Consider the following 20022-nt stretch of genomic DNA (forward strand, 5'->3'; position numbering starts at 1 on the left):
TTGTGTCTGTGTCTGTGTGTGTGTGTCTGTGTGTCTGTGTGTCTGTGTCTGTCTGTGTCTGTGTGTGTCTGTGTGTGTCTGTGTGTGTCTGTGTGTGTGTGTGTCTGTGTGTGTGTGTGTGTGTGTGTCTGTGTCTGCCCCTCACGCCATAGGGACCTCCCCCACGACGGATTAGCTATAGAAACAGAGGAACATCTGACCCCTGTCCTATCCAGGTGCACAATGTTTGAGAGAGAAGATACTATATACTTTATTAACTGTTCTCGCAACGTGCCCTGCCATCGTCAATGACTGGTGTACATATACAATGAGGTACCTCTGTTTCTGCACCTCCTTTAGTATTTTTCCTTTTGTTTATTCTGTCACTCCATATTTTTGATGCCAAAATGCATCACCTCACATTTCTCTGCATTGAACTTCATTTGCCACTTCTCTGCCCAATCCACCAACATGTCTTTGTCCTTTTGAAGTTCAAGACTACCCTCATCATAGTTGACAATGTTTCCAATCTTCGCATGATTGCAAATGTTTGAAATTATGCCTTGAACATCACAGTCTAGATCAGGATTTCCCAAACTTTTGAAGCCATGGAACCTTCTGACCTTCCAAGGCTACTGATGGAACCCTTGAGAAACATCTTTATTATATTGAGGAATGAAACCACAAACAAAGTGAATATTATTACGCAATAGGTACAAACATTTTTTAAAAAACTTGAAGGATGTTTCTATGCGTTATATGTATACATTTATTATAATAAAGTTTTGTTATTTCCCAGTCTTACCTACTTTTGTCATTTTTAATGAGAGCACCCACAGCCACCCTCACACGCACTCGCACCCTCCTCTCGTACCCCTGCCACTTCGGCCCCGATCGTGGCCTCTGTGGCTTCCGCTTCGGCTTCTCCGCGAAACCCAGTTTGGGAAGCCCTGGTATAAGTCACTAATATGGAAGAGCAAAGGTCCCAACACTGGCCCCTGGAGAACTCCAGTACAAACCTTTCTCCAATTTGAAAAACAACTATTTATCACTACTCTCTGTTTCCTGCATGAAGCGCCTATTTTCCTTATTATTCCATGAGCTAGAATTTTGCTCATGTCTGTTTGTGTGGCACTGTATCCCATCAACAGTATTGCCCTTATCAACCTCTAACTCCTCAAAAAACTCCAAGTTAAACAAGTTTCAAGTTTGCTGACGACACCATCGTAGTGGGTCAGATCTCAAACAATGACGAGACAGAGTACAGGAATGAGATAGAGAATCTGGTGAACTGGTGCGGCAACAATAATATCTCTCAATGTCAACAAAACGAAGGAGATTGTCATCGACTTCAGGAAGCGTAAAGGACAACATGCCCCTGTCTACCTCAATGGGGACGAAGTAGAAAGGGTCGAGAGCTTCAAGTTTTTAGGTGTCCAGATCACCAACAACCTGTCCTGGTCCCCCCATGCCGACATTTTAGTTAAGAAGCTCCACCAATGCCTCTACCTTCTCTGACGACTAAGGAAATTTGGCCTGTCAGCTACGACTCTCTTCAACTTTTACAGATGCACCATAGAAAGCAATCTTTCTGGTTGTATCACAGCCTGGTATGGCTCCTGCTCTGCCCAAGATCGCAAGGAACTACAAAAGGTCGTAAATGTAGCCCACTCCATCAAGCAAACCAGCCTCCCATCCATTGACTCTGTCTACACTTTCCACTGCCTCGGCAAAGCAGCCAGCATAATTAAGGACCCCACGCACCCCGGACATTGTCTCTTTCACCTTCTTCCGTCGGTAAAAAGATACAAAATTCTGAGGTCACATACCAACCGACTCAAGAACAGCTTCTTCCCTGCTGCTGTCAGACTTTTGAATGGACTTACCTTGCATTAAGTTGATCTTTCTCTACACCCTAGCTATGACTGTAACACTACATTCTGCACTCTCTCGTTTCCTTCTCTATGAACGGTATGCTTTGTCTGTATAGCGCACAAGGAACAATACTTTTCACTGTATGTTAATACATGTGACAATAATAATAAATCCAATCTAATCAAAAACATGATTTTCCCTTAATGAATCCATGCTGGCTTTCCATAATTGCCCTGCACTTGTCTAAGTGACTATTGATTTTGTCCCAAACTAAGGTTTCCAGTCGTATCCCAATCACTGAAGTGAAACTGACTGGTCTGCAGTTGCCAGCTTTATTCTTGTACCTTTTTTCAAAAAGTGGTGTAACATTCTCAGTTTTCTAGTCCTGTGGCACCACCTCTGTGCCTAAGGAAGACTGGAAGATTATTACCTATCTATTTAATTGAAGATGCTCATCTCTGGAACCATTCTCACAAACCATTTCTGCATCCTCTCTAAAGTGTACCCTCTCTTAACCCTTTCTAAATGCTTCCTAAAGTGTAGTGTCCAGAATTGTTCGCAATACTCTTGTTGAGGCCAAACCAGTGTTTTATAAAGTTTCTTCATAACTTCTGTGCTTTTGTACTTTAATTAAAATGGAGGCAGTCACAGAAAAATTAACATTGAGAGCCTCAAAGATTCCACCAAGGCTGTCCTCCTTACTCAACACTTCACTGTCAACCTCCAACCACTAGGAGCTACATTGTGCCCATAGTGCTGGTTGATCTGAAATCCACAATAACAAGCAACTGCAAAGAGTCCTTTGCCTCTATGGTAGGAAATATCACGACTGGATTAGACGAAAATGACTGAGGGGTATGGAATTTCATCAAGAGTAAGCTTTTGCAGACTGGAAACTTCAGCGCATTTGAGAGAAAAGCAACAGTCCTACTGGCAGCATAAAGCCTGTGACATAAAGAAAAAATGATCAGTAGAAAGAGCACAGGAGATCCAACAACTCATGGACACCAACAACATGCGTGGTTTCTTCAGCATTGACTGGATGATCAATAGTTAAAAGTATGTAAGAACCCAATCACCTGAAAGCCAAGTATGGAGGCGAGCTCATCAAGGACAAAGTGGCAGTCAATGCTTGCTGGAGAGAACATTGTACACAACTCCTCAACTGTGACCATGGGGGCGATCTTACCAAAAAAATTCTTAGCGCCAAACGAGCGTGAAAATGGGAGAGAACGGCACCAAATTTTTTGGGACGAGTTAAAACTCCAATCTTATGCCACTCTGAAGGAAAAAAAGAAGCACGATCTGTTTCCCGCCAGCAGGGGGAGGGGCTGTGGCCTAAGCATGCCCAAAGGCCGGCAGATTGCAGCAGAGGGTGCCATCATGCATGCCCAGATCTCTGTTTTGTGCAGTAACTGCCAGTGTCAGGCTTGATGTGGAGATGCCGGCGTTGGACTGGGGTAAACACAGTAAGAAGTTTAACAACACCAGGTTTAACAACACCAGTGTCAGGCTGGCACTGCCAGGGTGCCAGGCTGGCAGTACACAAGGGGCATCCCCCTGCCCCATTCTCCCAAGGGGGCTTCAATAGCCTCTGGTCCTACTGCAAGGCTGTCACGAGAGGTCCCCACAGATGGGGGCCATACATGATCCTCACCGGTATGGACCCTCACCAGCAAGGCCGCTAAGGCAAGTGAGCCCAGACGATTCTGTCCTGGCTCACGTTTTATAATATTTAATTATTCCATTCAGCCTTGCAGGCACAAACCCGATTTTTCGGCTCTCTCGTGATCTTACCAGCTTGCCCTGCCCATCGACCAGCGGGGCGGGAAGGTAAGATCGCCCCCTATGTCTTTGACTTGAATATCCTCAGCTTCATTACTCAAGACCATGTCCGGCTCAGTCTTGGCGTTACCCTAGTCTAGAGGGGAGTTGAAACAACCACTTGACAAGAAAAACAAAGCCTCTGGAGCAGATGGAATCCGTGCCAAAATTCTGAAATTTGGTGAAAATCCACAACAGGCATGGTTGCGCAACCCATAATCCTCATCCAGGAAGAGTGCATGCCAGGGATCTCAGAGGTGTGGTGATCATGACTATATTTAAGATGGAGAAGTCTAATTGTGGTAACGACAAAGGAATCTCTCTGCTGCCTGCCACAGGGAAGATCACTGCAAATATTCTCCTTAACCATCTCCTCCCAATGGCCAAAACCCCTTCCTGAGTCACAGTGTGCTTTTCATCCAACAAGGGGCACCCAATACATGATGTTCACTATGCAGTAAATCCAAGAAAAATGCAAGGAACAGTACCATTTACAGTATAGGCTTTTTTGTGGTTGGAAAAGACCTTGACTTATGGGCTTATTAATTACTCTCCTCAAATATGGCTGCCCTCAGAAAATTGTCACCACCCTTCTCCCACTTTTTATAATGACAGGCAAGCTATGATCTTTTCCTATGGAACCACCACAGACTCTCTTACTGAAAACTGGGGTCAAATAAGGCAATATCATTGGACCAACTCTATTCTCCATCTTCCTAACTGCAATTCTATTCCTCACTCCCAGCAAGTTACCCACAGGAATGGAAATAATCTACAGAACAGGGACCTTGCTCACCTGACACTGCAATCAATCCAAAACCAAGCCACTCCAATCTCAAGTCATTGAACTGCAGTGAGGAGGTGATGTATCTGTATCTTTCACTACACAGCTAGACAATATAAGGCTCTTTTCCAACCAGCTCCCACAGCAAAACAGCTTTCCTCCCCACATCAATGGCAAGATCCTGAAAGATATGAACCATTGTCTGGAACTTGGGAACCTCCTGCCAATGAAGCCTGACATTGGAGGTGACAATAAATGTCATCATCTATGTGCCAGCTCAGCGTTTGGCTAACTGAGGAAAAGAGCATTTGAGGCCCAGGATCACAAACCTGAGACTACGATCATTGTTTAGTAGGCAGGAGTGACCCCTGTGCTCCCATATTCTTTGGAGACTTTGCTAACTTACAGTAAGCATCTCAAAGCACTGGAGATAAACTATCAGTGGTGTCTTCACAACACCCTCAAAATCCGATGGCAAGACAGGCAATCCAACAGCAGTATCCTCTTCCCAAGCCAACATGCCCAACATTGAGATGCTAATCATTTAAGACCAGATCCACTGGACAGGACATGCAGTTCCTATGCCTGACACCAGATTCCTGAATTCCTGTTCTACTCTGAGCTCAGCTGAACAGGAGATGTCAAGGAGGGGACAGTGGAACACCTTAGGGATGTCGGCAAAGTATCCTTGAGCAAATCAAACATCCCTGTAGACTCCTGGGAATCTCTGGCTTGCGACCAAAATGGAGAAGGTTCATTCCAGAAGACACCAAAGATTTCATTGCGAGCATGCAAAGGTGGAGTCGAGTCATTAGAGAGGGTACAAAAATCTCCAAACCGCTCATCTGCCTAAGAAGGGGGAAATATCTGGGTTTTGTATTTCCAAACAAAAAAAAATGTGACTGGACTCTACTGAGATTATAATACTTGCACATTTTGTGTCACGGTTAAGTTTTGAAGTTGTGCCCTGTACAACAAAATTGAAGTCATTAATATTGATCAAGAGATACACAGTTCTTAAGGCTGACCCCTGAGGAACACCACTTCATACCTTCCTCCAGTCCAAAGACAACCTTCACTGCTACTCTTGATTCCTATCATTCAGTCAACTTGATACCCATGCCACCAATGTCCCATTGATTCCATGGGCTTCAACTTTGCTGACAAACCAGTTATGCAGCCCTTTATCAAATGTCTTTTGGAAGTCAATATACACCATAGCATCCACATTACCCTCAATGCTCTTCTCAATTGAGTTTTCTGATGAGGCAATAAAGTTGGTTAAACATGATTTGCCTTTAGTAAATCCATGCTGACATTCCTGAACACATCCATACTTTCCAAGGACACCACCAGTAACATTCACGCCACGCAAGCGTCAGGCAATGACCATGTCCACAAGAGAGGATCTAACCATCACCCCATGACATTCAATGACATTACCATTGCTGAATCCCCCACTATCAACATCCTGGGGATTACCATTGATCAGAAACTGAACTGAACTGAGCTAGCCATATAAATACTGTGGCCACCAGAGGAGGTCAAAAGCTAGAAATACTGCAGCAAGTAACTCGCCTCCTGATTCCTCAAAGCCTGTCACAAGGCTCAAGTCAGGAGTGTAATGGAATAATCTCCACTTGCTCGGCCAAGTGCAGCTTCAACAACATTCAAGAAGCTTGACACCATCCAGCACCAAGCAGCCTGCTTGATTGCTATCCCTTCCACAAACTTTTGCTTCCTCCACTACCGACAAACAGTGGCAGCTGTGTGTACTAGCTACGAGATGCACTGCAGAAACTCACCAAGGTTCCTTAAGCAGTATCTTCCAAACCCATGACCGCTGCCATCTAGAAGGACAAGAGCAGCAGATACCTGGGAACTCCACCACCTGGCGGTTTCCCTCCAAGTTAATCGCCATCCTGACTTGGAAATATATCACCCACCATTTCTTCACTTTTGCTGGGTGAAAATCATGGAATTCCCTCCCTAACAGCACTGTGGGTGTACCTACAGAACGGAAACACTTTGTCGTGGACAGGCCATAAGACCATAAGATGTAGTCGATGCCTCCATTCCTCCTTCCAAAGTGCATAACCTCACACTTTTCCACATTGTATTCCATCTGCCACTTCTTTGCCCACTCTCCTAACCTGTCCAAGGCCCAGCACATTGAAGCCCAAAGGGTTTGACTGAAGTTACGATAAGTAGAAATGACAGGTCAATTTGTGAAACGTGTATGTCCAGTGAAATCTTGATGGATTCCCTCAGAGGAAACACAGGAATTAAAGATTTCAAAAGAAATGAGAAACGATTGAACATAAAGCGGCAGAAAGAATTAAAGTTCTGAAGAAGACATTAAAACAACAAAATGAAATGGCTGACAGCAATCTTGAAAAGGAACATAAAAATTTACAAATGTGGTTAAGAAGAAGGAGAAATTAATGAGACAATGGAGAATAAACTGAACTCCATGAAGAGCAACTAGAAAATGAAAAAGTCCAGTGAAGAATTGAATCAGGAGAATAAGAGCTTGAAGGAGGAAGATTGACAACGAGAAATTAACTGAAGAAGTAAAAACATTGAAATTGTCTGAATTGCTGATTCTGCTGTCAGAGAACGAAACTGAGATTACGTGCCAGAACAGGATTGCTATAAGGGTCTCACTAATGGAAATGCACAAGAATGAATATGGTAAAATGATCAATGATAAAGATGTTGAATTGAAATGTTGGAAAGAGAAGAAACTTTATCAGATAAGTGTACTATGACCATTCATCGAAACATAGAAACTAGAAGCAGGAGTAGGCCATTCGGCCCTTCGAGCCTGTTCCGCCATTCATTTTGATCATGGCTGATCATCGATTTCAATATCCTGATTTTTCCCCCCCCACCCCCCAATATTCCTTGATCCCTTTAGCCCCAAGAGCTATATCTAAGCTCTTCTTGAAATCAGACAACGTTTTGGCCTCAACTACATTCTGTGGTAATGAATTCCACACATTCACCATCCTCTGGGTGAAGAAATTTCTCCTCGCCTCAGTTCAAAAAGGTTTACTCTTTATCCTCAAACTATGACCCCTAGTTCTAGACTCCCCCACCATTGGGAACATTCTTTCTAAATCTACCCTGTCTAACCCTGTTAGAATTTTATAAGTTTCTATGATGTCCCCTCTCACTCCAGTGAATATAATCCTAACCAACCTGGTTTCTCCTCATATGACAGATCTGCCGTCCCAGGAATCAGCCTGGTAAATCTTCGCTGTACTCCCTATATAGCAAGGACATCCTTCCTCAGATAAGGACACCAAAACTGCACACAATACTCCAGGTGTGGCCTCACTAACACTCTATAAAATTGCAGCAAAACATCTCTATCCCTATACTCAAATCCTCTCGCTATGAAGGCCAACATACTATTTGCCTTCTTTACTGCCTGCTGTACCTGCATGCTTACTTTCAGCGACTGATGTACAAGGACTCCAAGATCTTGCTGAGCATTCACCTCTCTCAATTTACACCCATTCAAATAATAATCTGTCTTCCTATTATTGCTACCAAAGTGGATGACCTCACATTTATCCACATTATGCTGCATTTGCCATGTATATGCCCACACACTCAGCCTGTCCAAATCACGCTGAAGCATCTTTGCATCCTCATCACAGCTCACCCTCCCACCCAACTTTGTATCATCTGTAAATTTTGAAATAATACATTCAGTTCCCTCTTCCAAATCATTAATATATAATGTGAACAGTTGGGGTTCTAGCACAGATCCCAGCGGAACTCTACTAGTCACTGACTGACAATCAGAAAAAGACCCATTTATGCCAACTCTTTGCTTCTTATCTTCTAACCAGCTTTCCATCCATCTCAAGGCATTACCTGCAATCCCATGTGCTTTAACTTTACAAAGTAGTCTGTTACATGGGCCTTGTCGAGAGCCTTCTGAAAGTCTAAATAAACCACATCCACTGGTTTTTCTCGGTCAACTCTACTAAGTTGAAGTTTATTTATTGGTGTCAAGTAGGCTTACATTAACACTGCAATGAAATTACTTTGAAAATCCCCGATTTGCCACACTCCGGCACCTGTTTGGGTATACTGAGGGAGAATTTAGCATAGACAATGCACCTAACCAGCACGTCTTTCAGACTATGTGGGAGGAAGCCCACGCACATGCAGAGGGAGAATGTGCAGACTCCACACAGGCAGTGACCCAAGCTGGGAATTGAACCCGGGTCCCTGGCGCTGTGAGGCAGCAGTGCTGTGCCGCCCGTACTAGTTACATCCTCAAAGAATTCCAATAGATTCATCAAGCATAATTTCTTTTTTGTAAATCCATGCTGACTTTGTTTGATTATACCACTGCCTTCCAAATGCTGAGTCATGAAATCCTTGATAATGGACTTCAGCAACTTCCCCAATACCCCTGTTAAGCTCACATGTCTATAGTTCCCTGTATTCTCTCTACCTCCCTTTTTGAATAGCGGGCTTACATTAGCTACCCTCCAATCTGTAGGAACCAGTCCAGAGTCCAAATAATTTTGGAAAATAACCACCAATGGATCTACTATTTCCAGGGCCACTTAAGTACTCTGGAATGAAGATTATCAGGACTTGGAGATTTATCCACCTTCAATCCCATCAATTTCCCCAAAACCATTTCTCTATTATATCTGATTTCCTGCAGCTCCTCACTCAAACTTGTTTCTCTCAGAACTTCTCATACATTATTCATGTCTTCCTTTGTCTCGACTGAAGCAAAGTACGAATTTAATTCCTCGACTATTTCTTTATTCCGCATTCCTTTACACTTGACAGATTGAGATTGCAAAAAAAACTGTCAAGACATAAGATTGTGTTGTATTGTGATGACATGTATCGGTATGCTGTTAGGAACCAAATTCGAAACTCCAAGGTACATTATGAAGTTAGACTAGATCCCAACTATTTTTCCATTTTGGCATTAGTGTGAGGATAAGGTATTTCACTCTAGGTGTGATTCTATTGACACACTAGGAAGCTTTTATCAAAACAAACTTTATTTAACAATACAGTTAAATGATAACGAATTAATTTGCTTATTTTTTACTAATTGAAATACTTAAACGTGACAAGATACAATTCTATTAGTTCCAAATTATTTCTCACTCCTCTTCAAAATCAGTCAGCAAACAATACAGGCTTGCATTTAGATGCTTGGACTGCTGGTCTTCAAGTCTTTGAACACTTGTGGAGGCAAAGAGACCCATATCTTCTGACACTCAAATAGCAGCCTCCAGAGAGAGACCCCTGGCTTCTTTCAGGATCAAGCAGAAACTAAACTGTTTTTGCCCTGTATGCTTAGCTCCACCCATTCACATGACTCTGTCTCTTGTCAATCAAACTAATTAAAACTTACTCTGAAACCCAGGGAAAAAAACAAAATGCATTACTTCAGATTAAAACAAACACACCCTTATCTAGGATCAATTATGCTCCTGCATTTGGAGAATGGAGCTGCCTGGTTTGCAGACAGATCGGCACCAGGTAAACTAGAGCTGAACTTTAAACATACCCCTCACATGAAACATGATATAAATACATTTTTTAAAGGCACAGTTTCATCACAATGCATTATAATATAAGGTGCTTCGTAGAGCAAGGGTAAACATGGGACTGGAGAGTGGACCACCCACAGAATGATGTGTGTAGTCACATGATGTGGAGATGCCGGCGTTGGACTGGGGTAAACACAGTAAGAAGTTTAACAACACCAGGTTAAAGTCCAACAGGTTTATTTGGTAGCAAAAGCCACACAAGCTTTCGGAGCTCTTAGCCCCTTCTTCAGGTGAGTGGGAATTCTGTTCACAAACAGAGCTTATAAAGACACAGACTCAATTTACATGAATAATGGTTGGAATGCAAATACTTACAACTAATCAAGTCTTTAAGAGACGAAACAATGTGAGTGGAGAGAGCATCAAGACAGGCTAAAAAGATGTGTATTGTCTCCAGACAAGACAGCCAGTGAAACTCTGCAGGTCCACGCAACTGTGGGAGTTACAAATAGTGTGACATGAACCCAATATCCCGGTTGAGGCCGTCCTCGTGTGTGCGGAACTTGGCTATCAGTTTCTGCTCAGCGACTCTGCGCTGTCGTGTGTCGCGAAGGCCGCCTTGGAGAACGCTTACCCGAATATCAGAGACCGAATGCCCGTGACCGCTGAAGTGCTCCCCAACAGGAAGAGAACAGTCTTGCCTGGTGATTGTCGAGCGGTGTTCATTCATCCGTTGTCGCAGCGTCTGCATAGTTTCCCCATGCCTCGGGACATCCTTTCTTGCAGCGTATCAGGTAGACAACGTTGGCCGAATTGCAAGAGTATGTACCGTGTACCTGGTGGATGGTGTTCTCACGTGAGATGATGGCATCTGTGTCGATGATCCGGCACGTCTTGCAGAGGTTGCTGTGGCAGGGTTGTGTGGTGTCATGGTCACTGTTCTCCTGAAGGCTGGGTAGTTTGCTGCGGACAATGGTCTGTTTGAGGTTGTGCGGTTGTTTGAAGGCAAGAAGTGGGGGTGTGGGGATGGCCTTGGCGAGATGTTAGTCTTCATCAATGACATGTTGAAGGCTCCGGAGGAGATGCCGTAGCTTCTCCGCTCCGGGGAAGTACTGGACAACGAAGGGTACTCTGTCCACTGTGTCCCGTGTTTGTCTTCTGAGGAGGTCGGTGCGGTTTTTCGCTGTGGCGCGTTGGAACTGTTGATCAATGAGTCTAGCGCCATATCCTGTTCTTATGAGGGCATCTTTCAGCGTCTGGAGGTGTCTGTTGCGATCCTCCTCATCCGAGCAGATCCTGTGTATACGGAAGGCTTGTCCGTAGGGGATGGCTTCCCATGGTCACATGGTCAGAGAACATTCAAGGACAGAACTCGGTGAGCAACAAGCAGCTTGGAACAGCTCCATGCAAGGCCATATTTAGAACTGGACCAATGGGCGGCATGGTGGCACAGTTGTTAGCACTGCTGCATCACAGTGCCAGGGAGCTGGGTTCACTTCCCAGCTTGGGTGACTGTGCAGAGTCTGCATCTTCTCCCCGTGTCTGCATGGGTTTCCTCCTGGTGCTCAGGTTTCCTCCCATAGTCCGAAAACGTGCTGTTAGGTGCATTGGTCATGCCAAATTCTCCCTCAGTGTACCCGAACAGGTGTCGGAGTCTGGCAACGAGGGGATTTTCACAATAACTTCATTGCAGTCTTAATGTAAGCCTACTTGTGCCACTAATAAATAAGCTTAAACTAAAGATATTTATTTTAAATACACAAGCCTCAGGATCTCTTCAATGAGTCAACACCACTGCAACAATAAAAGAAACTCATATTAAGTACATAATACTTCATTAATGGATCAAGTTAGAGCCCCAGAATTCTTGTCTCTGAGACCAGACCCCTGTTGTACCAAGTAGATGTGTAGAAATAGATTGTTCATAAACATGTGGATCACTAGAGGAGTAGAGAGACACTCCAGCAGTCAGTGCTGCCATCAAGGAATGCTTCCGAACCTTAAGCACCGAAGTACCTGATCGAACTGTTATAGACATAACTGGTGTTTCCATGGAAGCAAATAGTGATGAATTCCCTGTGCCGGAAGAGGTACGCATTATTGCAGTTTCTGTTAATGTTGATCCTGTGGAAGCATCTCAGATGACAGAATTACATTGCTGCAGAAGAAACAGGAAAAACTCCTCAAAGACCTGATTTATAATTCTTGAACTCATGTATTAGAATATAGTTCAATTCTGGTCGCCACACTCCCAGAAGGATGTGGAGGCTTTGGAGAGGGTACAGAAAGGATTTACCAGGATGTTGCCTGTTATTGAGGGCATTAGCTATGAGGAGAGGTTGGAGAAACTTGGTTTGTTCTCACTGGGGCGACAGAGGTTGAGGGGAGACCTGATAGAAGTCTACAAGATTATTAGGGGCATGGACAGAGTGGATAGTCAGAAGCTTTTTCCCAGGTTGGAAGAGTCAATTACTGGGGGCATAGGTTTAAGGTGCGAGGGGCAAGGTTTAAAGGAGATGTACAAGGCAGATATTTTACACAGAGAGTAGTGGGTGCCTGGAACTCGTTGCCGGGGGAGGCTGTGGAAGCGGCTACAGTAGTGACTTTTAAGGGGCATCTTGACAAATAAATGAATGAGATGGGAATAGAGGGATATGGTCCCCGGAAGGGTAGGGGGTTTTAGTTAAGTCGGGCAGCATGGTCAGTGCAGGCTTGGAGGGCCAAAGGGCCTGTTCCTGTGCTGTAATTTTCTTTATTTGTTGTTTTTTTTGTTCTTTGTATATAATGTTTAGTTAGAATTTAGGACTGAGCAAATTTGTTACTGAAGATTGTATAAAGGAGTTAAAGGGGGAGGGATTTGGTGATTGTCCCTTTAAGGGAAACACAGAATAGGGATCATATGGCCTGTATGATCAGTGGGGATTCAGAGTCTTCTTAGCCAAAGAGACATTTTGGAAGCTAGCTGCAGCCAAAGGTTACTGTACAATTATCAATAAATCTTTTCTGTGTTCACTCATGGAATCGTTCACTAATGGAATCTCTGAAACTGCGCCTTTTTACAATACCAGTATTAAATAAAAACTTAAAATATCTGTACAAACATAGAACATAGGAGTAGGTAATTTAGCCCTTCGAGCCTGCTCTGCCATTCAATATGATCACGGCTGATCCTCTATCTCACTCTATCTCAATACTACCATACTCCCACACTCTCCCCATACCCAGTGATGCCTTTAGAATCTAGAAATCTATCTATTTCCTTCTTGAATTTATTCAGTGACTTGGCCGCCACAATCTTCTATGGTAGAGAATTTCACAGGTTCACCACCCTCTAATTGAGGAAATGTCTCCTCAGTTCAGTCCTAAATGGCCTATCCCCTATCCTGAGACTGTGACACCTTGTCCTAGAACCCCCAGCCGGAGGAAACAGCATCTCTATATGTTTCAATGAGATTCTCTCTCATTCTTCTAAATTCCAGTGAATACAGGCCCAGTTGATCCAATCTCTCCTCATACGACAATCTTGCCATCCCAGGAATCAGTCTGGTGAACCTTCGCTACACTCCCTCAATGGCAAGTACATCATTTCTTGGGTAAGGGGACCAAAACTGCACATAAAACTCCAGGTGTGGTCTCACCAAGGCCCTGTATAGCTGCAGTAAAACATCCTTGCTGCTGTATGCAAGTCCTCTTGCAATGAAGGCATACCATATGCCTTCCGAACTGCTTGCTGAACCTTCATGCTTGCTTTCAGTGACTGGTGTACTAGAACACCCAGTTCCCTTTTTACATAAATATTTCCCAATCTATCACCATTTAAGTAATACTCTGCATTCTGTTTTCCTACCAAAGTGAATAACCTCACACTTGCCCACGTTGTAATGCATCTGTCGTGTATTTGCCCACTCACTCGATTTGTTGCCCAGAAGCCTCTTAACATTCTACTCCCCACTTATATTCCCACCAAGTTTTGTGCCATCAGCAAACATGGAAATATTACATTTGATTCCTTCATCCAAATCATTGATATCTATTGTGAATATCTGGGGCCCAACACTGATCCTTGTTGTATCCCACTAGTTATCGCCTATCGTGCTGAAAAAAGACCCATTTATTCCTACTCTTTCTTTCCTGTGTGCTAACCAATTCTGAATCTGTGCCAATACAGTTTTTTTAAAAGTTTATTTCTTATTATCACAAGCAGGCTTACATTAACACTGTAATGAAGTTATTGTGAAAATCCCCCAGTCGCCACACTCCGATGCCTGTTTGGGAACACTGAGGGAGAATTTAGCATGACCAATACACCTAACCAGCATGTCTTTCAGACTGTGGGAGGAAACCAGAGCACCCGGAGGAAACCCACGCAGAAATGGGGAGAACGTGCAGACTCCACACAGACAGTGACCTAAGCCGGGAATCGAACCTGATGCTGTGGGGCAGCAGTGCTAATCACTGTGGCACCATGGTCACTGTCTGTGTGGAGTCTGAACCTTCTCCCCGTGTCTGCGTGGGTTTTCTCCGGGTGCTGCGGTTTTCTCCCACAGTCTGAAAGACGTACGGGTTAGGTGCATTGGCTATGCTAAATTCTCCCTCAGTGTACCCAAACAGGCACCGGAGTGTGGCGACCAGGGGATTTTCACAGTAACTTCATTGCAGTGTTAGCCTACATGTGACAAATAAATAAACTTTAAACTTTTACTGGATGGCCTGACTGCTGCAACCCAATGTTCTGGTACAAGTGAGATGGTGAGGAAATAGAATCAGCCTGTAGGGTGTGAAATATATTTTGAAGACTTGTGGCACACTTCATATGGCGTTCTCCAAAATGCTGTTGTGATCATAAAGCAGAAATTGAGAGATTTTCAGCTGGGCTGCAGAAATTGAGAGAATCTCGCAGCTGCCCACGTAGGACTGTTTGTTATTTATAGATTTTGCAATTAGGTTCTAATTGCTCTCTTTTTTCAAAGTGCTACCAGAAAGTAAAAGGAGCCATGGTCACTGTTTGGAGAGATCAAGCGATCAGTCATTCTACAGGAACTGTTAGCTCAGGAAACTCATTTTGCGCTATATGTTCGCCGCCACTGACTCCCTTAAAAATGTTCAGTTCTGTGATATCCAGCTGAGCAATGAAATCATGCTGCAGCCGCCTTTCTGTACCTTAGAGCAGTATTTAAGCTTTTACAATGCGGATTGTTCCTAATGTAGCTCCTACATGTGTTTGCAACAAATATTCCCAAAGGAGCTCACTTGGTAACGCTTTCTGTCTCGCTCAGTGATGATATGGACACAAGGAGGGGCAGCTTTCAAAACTAGTTGAGATCTCACTGCGATTTGGTCCCTTTTTTTCCATTGGAGTGGGGTCTATTTTAATCCCCTCCTGCGTTTATTTTTTTGCTGTCTTCCTGCACTGCATTAAGTGGCGGTGCTAGCAGCCAGGAAGGTGTGGTTGAGTTTGTCAGCAGTGATACCCATGTACTGATGCTGTGTGAAGGTGGGCGGTTACAGTGACTGCAGTGGGGAAAAAAAGACTGTTAGTGTTGCTGCACTGCAGCTATCTCAGGACAAAGACAAAAACCTCTCAGGGGGTTAATTCAGAACAACGCTCGTCGAAATGTTTGACCGACCTCAGACTGGGCATTATTTTGATTGACGTGTAGATGCACAGCCCTCTATATATACAAAAAAAATACCTTCGAAATGATCATTGAATGGGGACTCGGAGCGACCCACCTGAACAACCAACACAGATCCCTTTCTAGGGAATAAGATTTCACGGTGGTTGGTTTCGAACCAGGATCCGGAATGAAAAAGGGTAAACACTCCCTGTCTTCAGGCAAACGAGCTGGCAAGTGCCTGAAAAGGCAGAACACGACGGGCATGACAAACATCATCAGCAATGTCCTCAGGAAGAGGAGCTGCATCGCCAGGACTGCCCCGCGGCTGCTGTGTACACTCGAGCCAGGTAAAGCCAGCGTTTAAAAACCGCACTCTCCAGCCAGGGCTTTACAAAGCTCTGAGTAGGGGGGATGTCTTCTATTTCCCAGTGCGTTGCTGTAAAGTCTAACAGGCACAGCTGAGGTCTGCCATGGTGATGATATCGAAACTGTGCCTAGCCTGCCAGCAATCTATTTTTTAAAAAAATATTTTTGTTTAAAAAGCTTTTACATTTGGTACAAGGGGAGCGAGTGGGTGCAGATTTACACTCGAGATCAAACGATTGACTGGTTGAGATGGGGAATTACAATTGCCTGGCTTTGTGTTCCTATATTAATGTAAAGCCAGGGTGTGGGAGTGTGTGTATGTGTGCGTGTTTAAAGCGATTAGCTCTCAGTAGTGAGGTCTTTGCGGATTCACAGCCGCCCAGAAGAAGCATCCGCAGGCATGGTGGGGAATGCAGCGAGGGGAAATGGAAGGAGATATGGTGGGAAGACTATGGAGGGAGAGGGAGGGCTGTGTGTGTGTGCGTGCATGGTGATGGTGTTGGGCTTCCTGGCAAAAAGGGAGGTTCTGGCTTCTCTCTCTCTCTTGCACAGACACACACACACACAAACCCCTCCGCAAACCGCTTCCAATAACAGCCCCCTGCGCCCGGGAGCTGTGGGGAATGCGATTGGAGAAATCACAATTGATGATGGCGAGCACCAACATCAGCATCACAGCGCCGCTGCTCTCCAGGAGGTTCAGCACCGCGGATCTGTGGACAGCGCACTTGGTGGGAGAGTGGGATTTGGGTCACTTTCCGGATGCTCGGCTGTGAATGTGAAACGCAGGCGAGCAGAAGACAGTTTCCCCTGTATCAGGTCAGCACCCTGTGGTGTTGCTCAGGCCATGTCTGTTGTTACTCTGCCAGATGGCGTGCTGCATTGCGAGAATATCTAATAAATACTATTATGCTTTGATAATGACCAGGTGGCGGCTTTTAATGATGCATTGTCGCAGTAGGGCAAACTAACTAACAAGTTATTATGTGAAACAAATTTTCCAAGAGCTGTACATGGTTTGGGTGTTGGGACATTTTAATCCCCTTTTTCTGTGGTAAAATTTGCCCCTTTGTCCCCTTCCAGGAGTTGATACAAAACTGAAATTTACAATCCAGCCATCTGTGAGCAAGCATGGGTTTCAACAGGTAAGACATTGAACAATTTTCACATTTCTGTTAAGGTTGTTGGGGCCCCAGTTATCTCAATCCCAGGATTTTGGTGTAGGGGGCCTTCTTGGAAGCATTCCCAGTCTTCATTATCTTCAATTCCTCCATCAAAAGGTCAGGAGTCTATTGACTATTCATCAGATGGTGAGGTAGTTCATGCTGCCATGCGGCCGGATCGGGACAACCATCAGGTTGGATGGAGCAGCCGCAAAAATGGATATGTTTGACTCCCTGACCAATGTGCTGCAGCAAGTCACTGTGGCTTCTTTGGTAGCATCTTCCAAAGCTATGAGCTCCACCAACTGGAAGGGCAAGGGCAGCAGGTACCCGGAAACAACATCATCTTCAGAGTTCCTCTCCAAGTCCCATACCACCCTAACCTGGACATACATCAACCATTTCTTCTTCGTTGCTAAGTTCAAATCCTGATACTCCATTACCAACAATATTCTGCACACATGCTTCAATGGTTCAAACAGAAAGCATACCAACATCTGCCCAAAGGTGATTAAGGATGGGCAATGAATGCCAGTGATAGTTATGTCCAGACAAGGAAAAATATTATATTTTTATAATTTTTTGATGTAATATTGGACTATTAAACTCCTTCAGACTACACTTGGAATGTGGGCATCGCTGACTGGGTGAACATTTATTGCCCATCTTTAATTGTCCTTAAGAGGGTGGTGGTGAGCTGCCTTCTTGAACCATTACAGTCCATGTGGTGTAGGTATTCCCTCATGTTTTGTTAGGAAAGGAGTTCCAAAATTTTGACCCAATGACAGTGAAGGAATGGCGATATATTTCTAAGTCAGGATGGTGTGTAGCTTGGAGGGGATCTTATGTTGCAGTGATTGATTTGGTCTCAGTATTTTCCAGTTATATCGCCGACTGGCTTCCAACCAGCCTGAACCAGGTGACAATGCCATTTGTCTTTAGCTTTAAGGTTTTGATATTATCTATATTCTAGCTTCAGTAGCTCCCTTGCCTCTGAGTCACAAAGCTCTGAACACAAAGCGCTTGAACACAAAGTTAAACAAGTGTCACCTTTCAGATGAGACATTGAACTGAGAGCCCACCTGTTGTCTTAGGTACTAGATCCCAGAAGACTTTTCCAGGAAAGAGCAGGGAGTTACCCCTGGTGTCCTGACCAATATTTCTTCCTTGATCAAATTCACACAAATAATTTATCTGGTCATTATTGCATTGTCGTTTGTGAGAGCTTGCTGAGCACAAATTGGCTGCTGTATTTTCTACATTCCAGCAATGACTATACGTCAAAATGAATTCATTGGTTGTAAACCACTTTGAGATGTCAGATAGTCAATGAGAGACACTATAGAAATGCCAATCTTTATTCCTTGTCCTGGAGGAAATTAAGTTATTCTCACGGCTGAATAGTGAGCAATTGAGACTTAACCAAAATAATTAAATGCTTAGCCCCACCTGCTATTAGCAAATTTCTAACCATAGTTTGATTTTCACACAAGTCACCCAACAACTTTTCTGCATTCATGAAATACCAGTTGGAATGGCTTGAAATAAATTTTAATTTTTTTCCATTGTCAAGAAAATCATTTTAAAAATGATTTCAAGCTCTAATAGGAAAAACATAGCATATGATTGGTTAAATTCACAGAGTTGATATTGACGTCTCCAACAGAGCAAAAATGGACTGGAAAACCATAAGTTAAATGAGCTGGATTGTACAGTCCCCAACCAGATGGATTGAATTTGGCAGGTGTGACTTCCCCACTGTGTATCTGCTCACCCTGCTCCCACCCCAATTTTACCAACACACCAGTGGCACTGGGTTGCCTACCTGCCAGTGGGCTATTTGAGACCTTTAAGTGGTCACCGTTTGGATTTAACTAGCAATGAGAGGGGCCCCACACCAAACTGCCTACCCACATGCTCCTCTACATGGGCTGATGGAGGGCAAGATCTCTCCTAAATGGGGCCCCAGGATCTATTGAAGGGCCCCCCAGGTTCCCTCACCCCAAGGCTTCTCGAACCCCAGCACTCCAACCTCTTCACCACCCCCCCAAACATTAAGAAATTCGCAATCCCGTGCAGCTCAAGCTTCGAGTGCAGTACCAGCACTGGCCAGCGCCCCCTGTGGCACTCAGCAGTTCTCTGAGATGGACCTCCTGTCCCTCAGGGACAGAAGTGCTGCCTGCAGTCTATTAACACCCAACCGTCACTTGGGCAAAAATCCTGCCCAATTTGTGCAGCTTGGGTATTATAAGTTCACAACTGTGAAATTCCAGATAAGGGCAGAACAGAATTTTTCCTCCCTGCCTCTTCTGACATAGCCACCAAACAAATATGAGTTATATGGAAGTGCTGCTATTTTTTAATGTTATTTCAGTTTAAAATTAGTCATCTTCAATGAAATGTTGCCCAGTGGCTTATTAGATAAAATTGCCACCCCGTGTGCTACTGAGCCAAGAAACCAGGAAAGCCACAAGTTCCATAGTCTATTTTGAATTTTCTAATAATCTCCCAGGCGCAGCAGTGAGAGAGCTCCAGTCACCATCACTGGCCATAGGCTGAAAACCACCCAGAGTCTGTGGACGACACAATCATCTCCAGATAGAAAAGTGCACATTCAGTAGGACCAGGTAGTGTTTAACTATGACGCTTACATGGTCAAATAGCTTGTAAGAACCTACTGGCTGGATTCACACCTCATAGAGTCATAGAGATTTACAGCACGGAAACAGGCCCTTCGGCCCAACTTGACCATGCCGCCCTTTTTTTAAAAATCCTTAAGCTAGTCCTAATTGCCCACATTTGGCCCATATCCCTCTATACTCATCTTAGACATGTAACTGTCTAAATGCTTTTTAAAAGACAAAATT

General features: G+C 44.2%; 1 protein-coding gene across 4 annotated transcripts in view; it reads left to right on the forward strand.

The window, feature by feature from the left end:
- Positions 1 to 20022, forward strand: part of tbc1d30 (TBC1 domain family, member 30) — an 82983-nt gene that overhangs the window by 11529 nt on the left and 51432 nt on the right. For 2 of the 4 annotated variants that reach the window (XM_078219800.1, XM_078219801.1), the window contains exon 3: positions 17076 to 17137. In XM_078219800.1, coding sequence (XP_078075926.1) covers positions 17076 to 17137 — 62 coding nt within the window. Of the gene's footprint in view, positions 1 to 15632; positions 15974 to 17075; positions 17138 to 20022 lie in introns of those variants that run through there. The other 2 variants (XM_078219802.1, XM_078219803.1) reach the window with 2 other exon arrangements.

Source organism: Mustelus asterias, chromosome 9 (assembly GCF_964213995.1).
Source record: "Mustelus asterias chromosome 9, sMusAst1.hap1.1, whole genome shotgun sequence".
NCBI classification, from domain to species: Eukaryota; Metazoa; Chordata; class Chondrichthyes; order Carcharhiniformes; family Triakidae; genus Mustelus; species Mustelus asterias.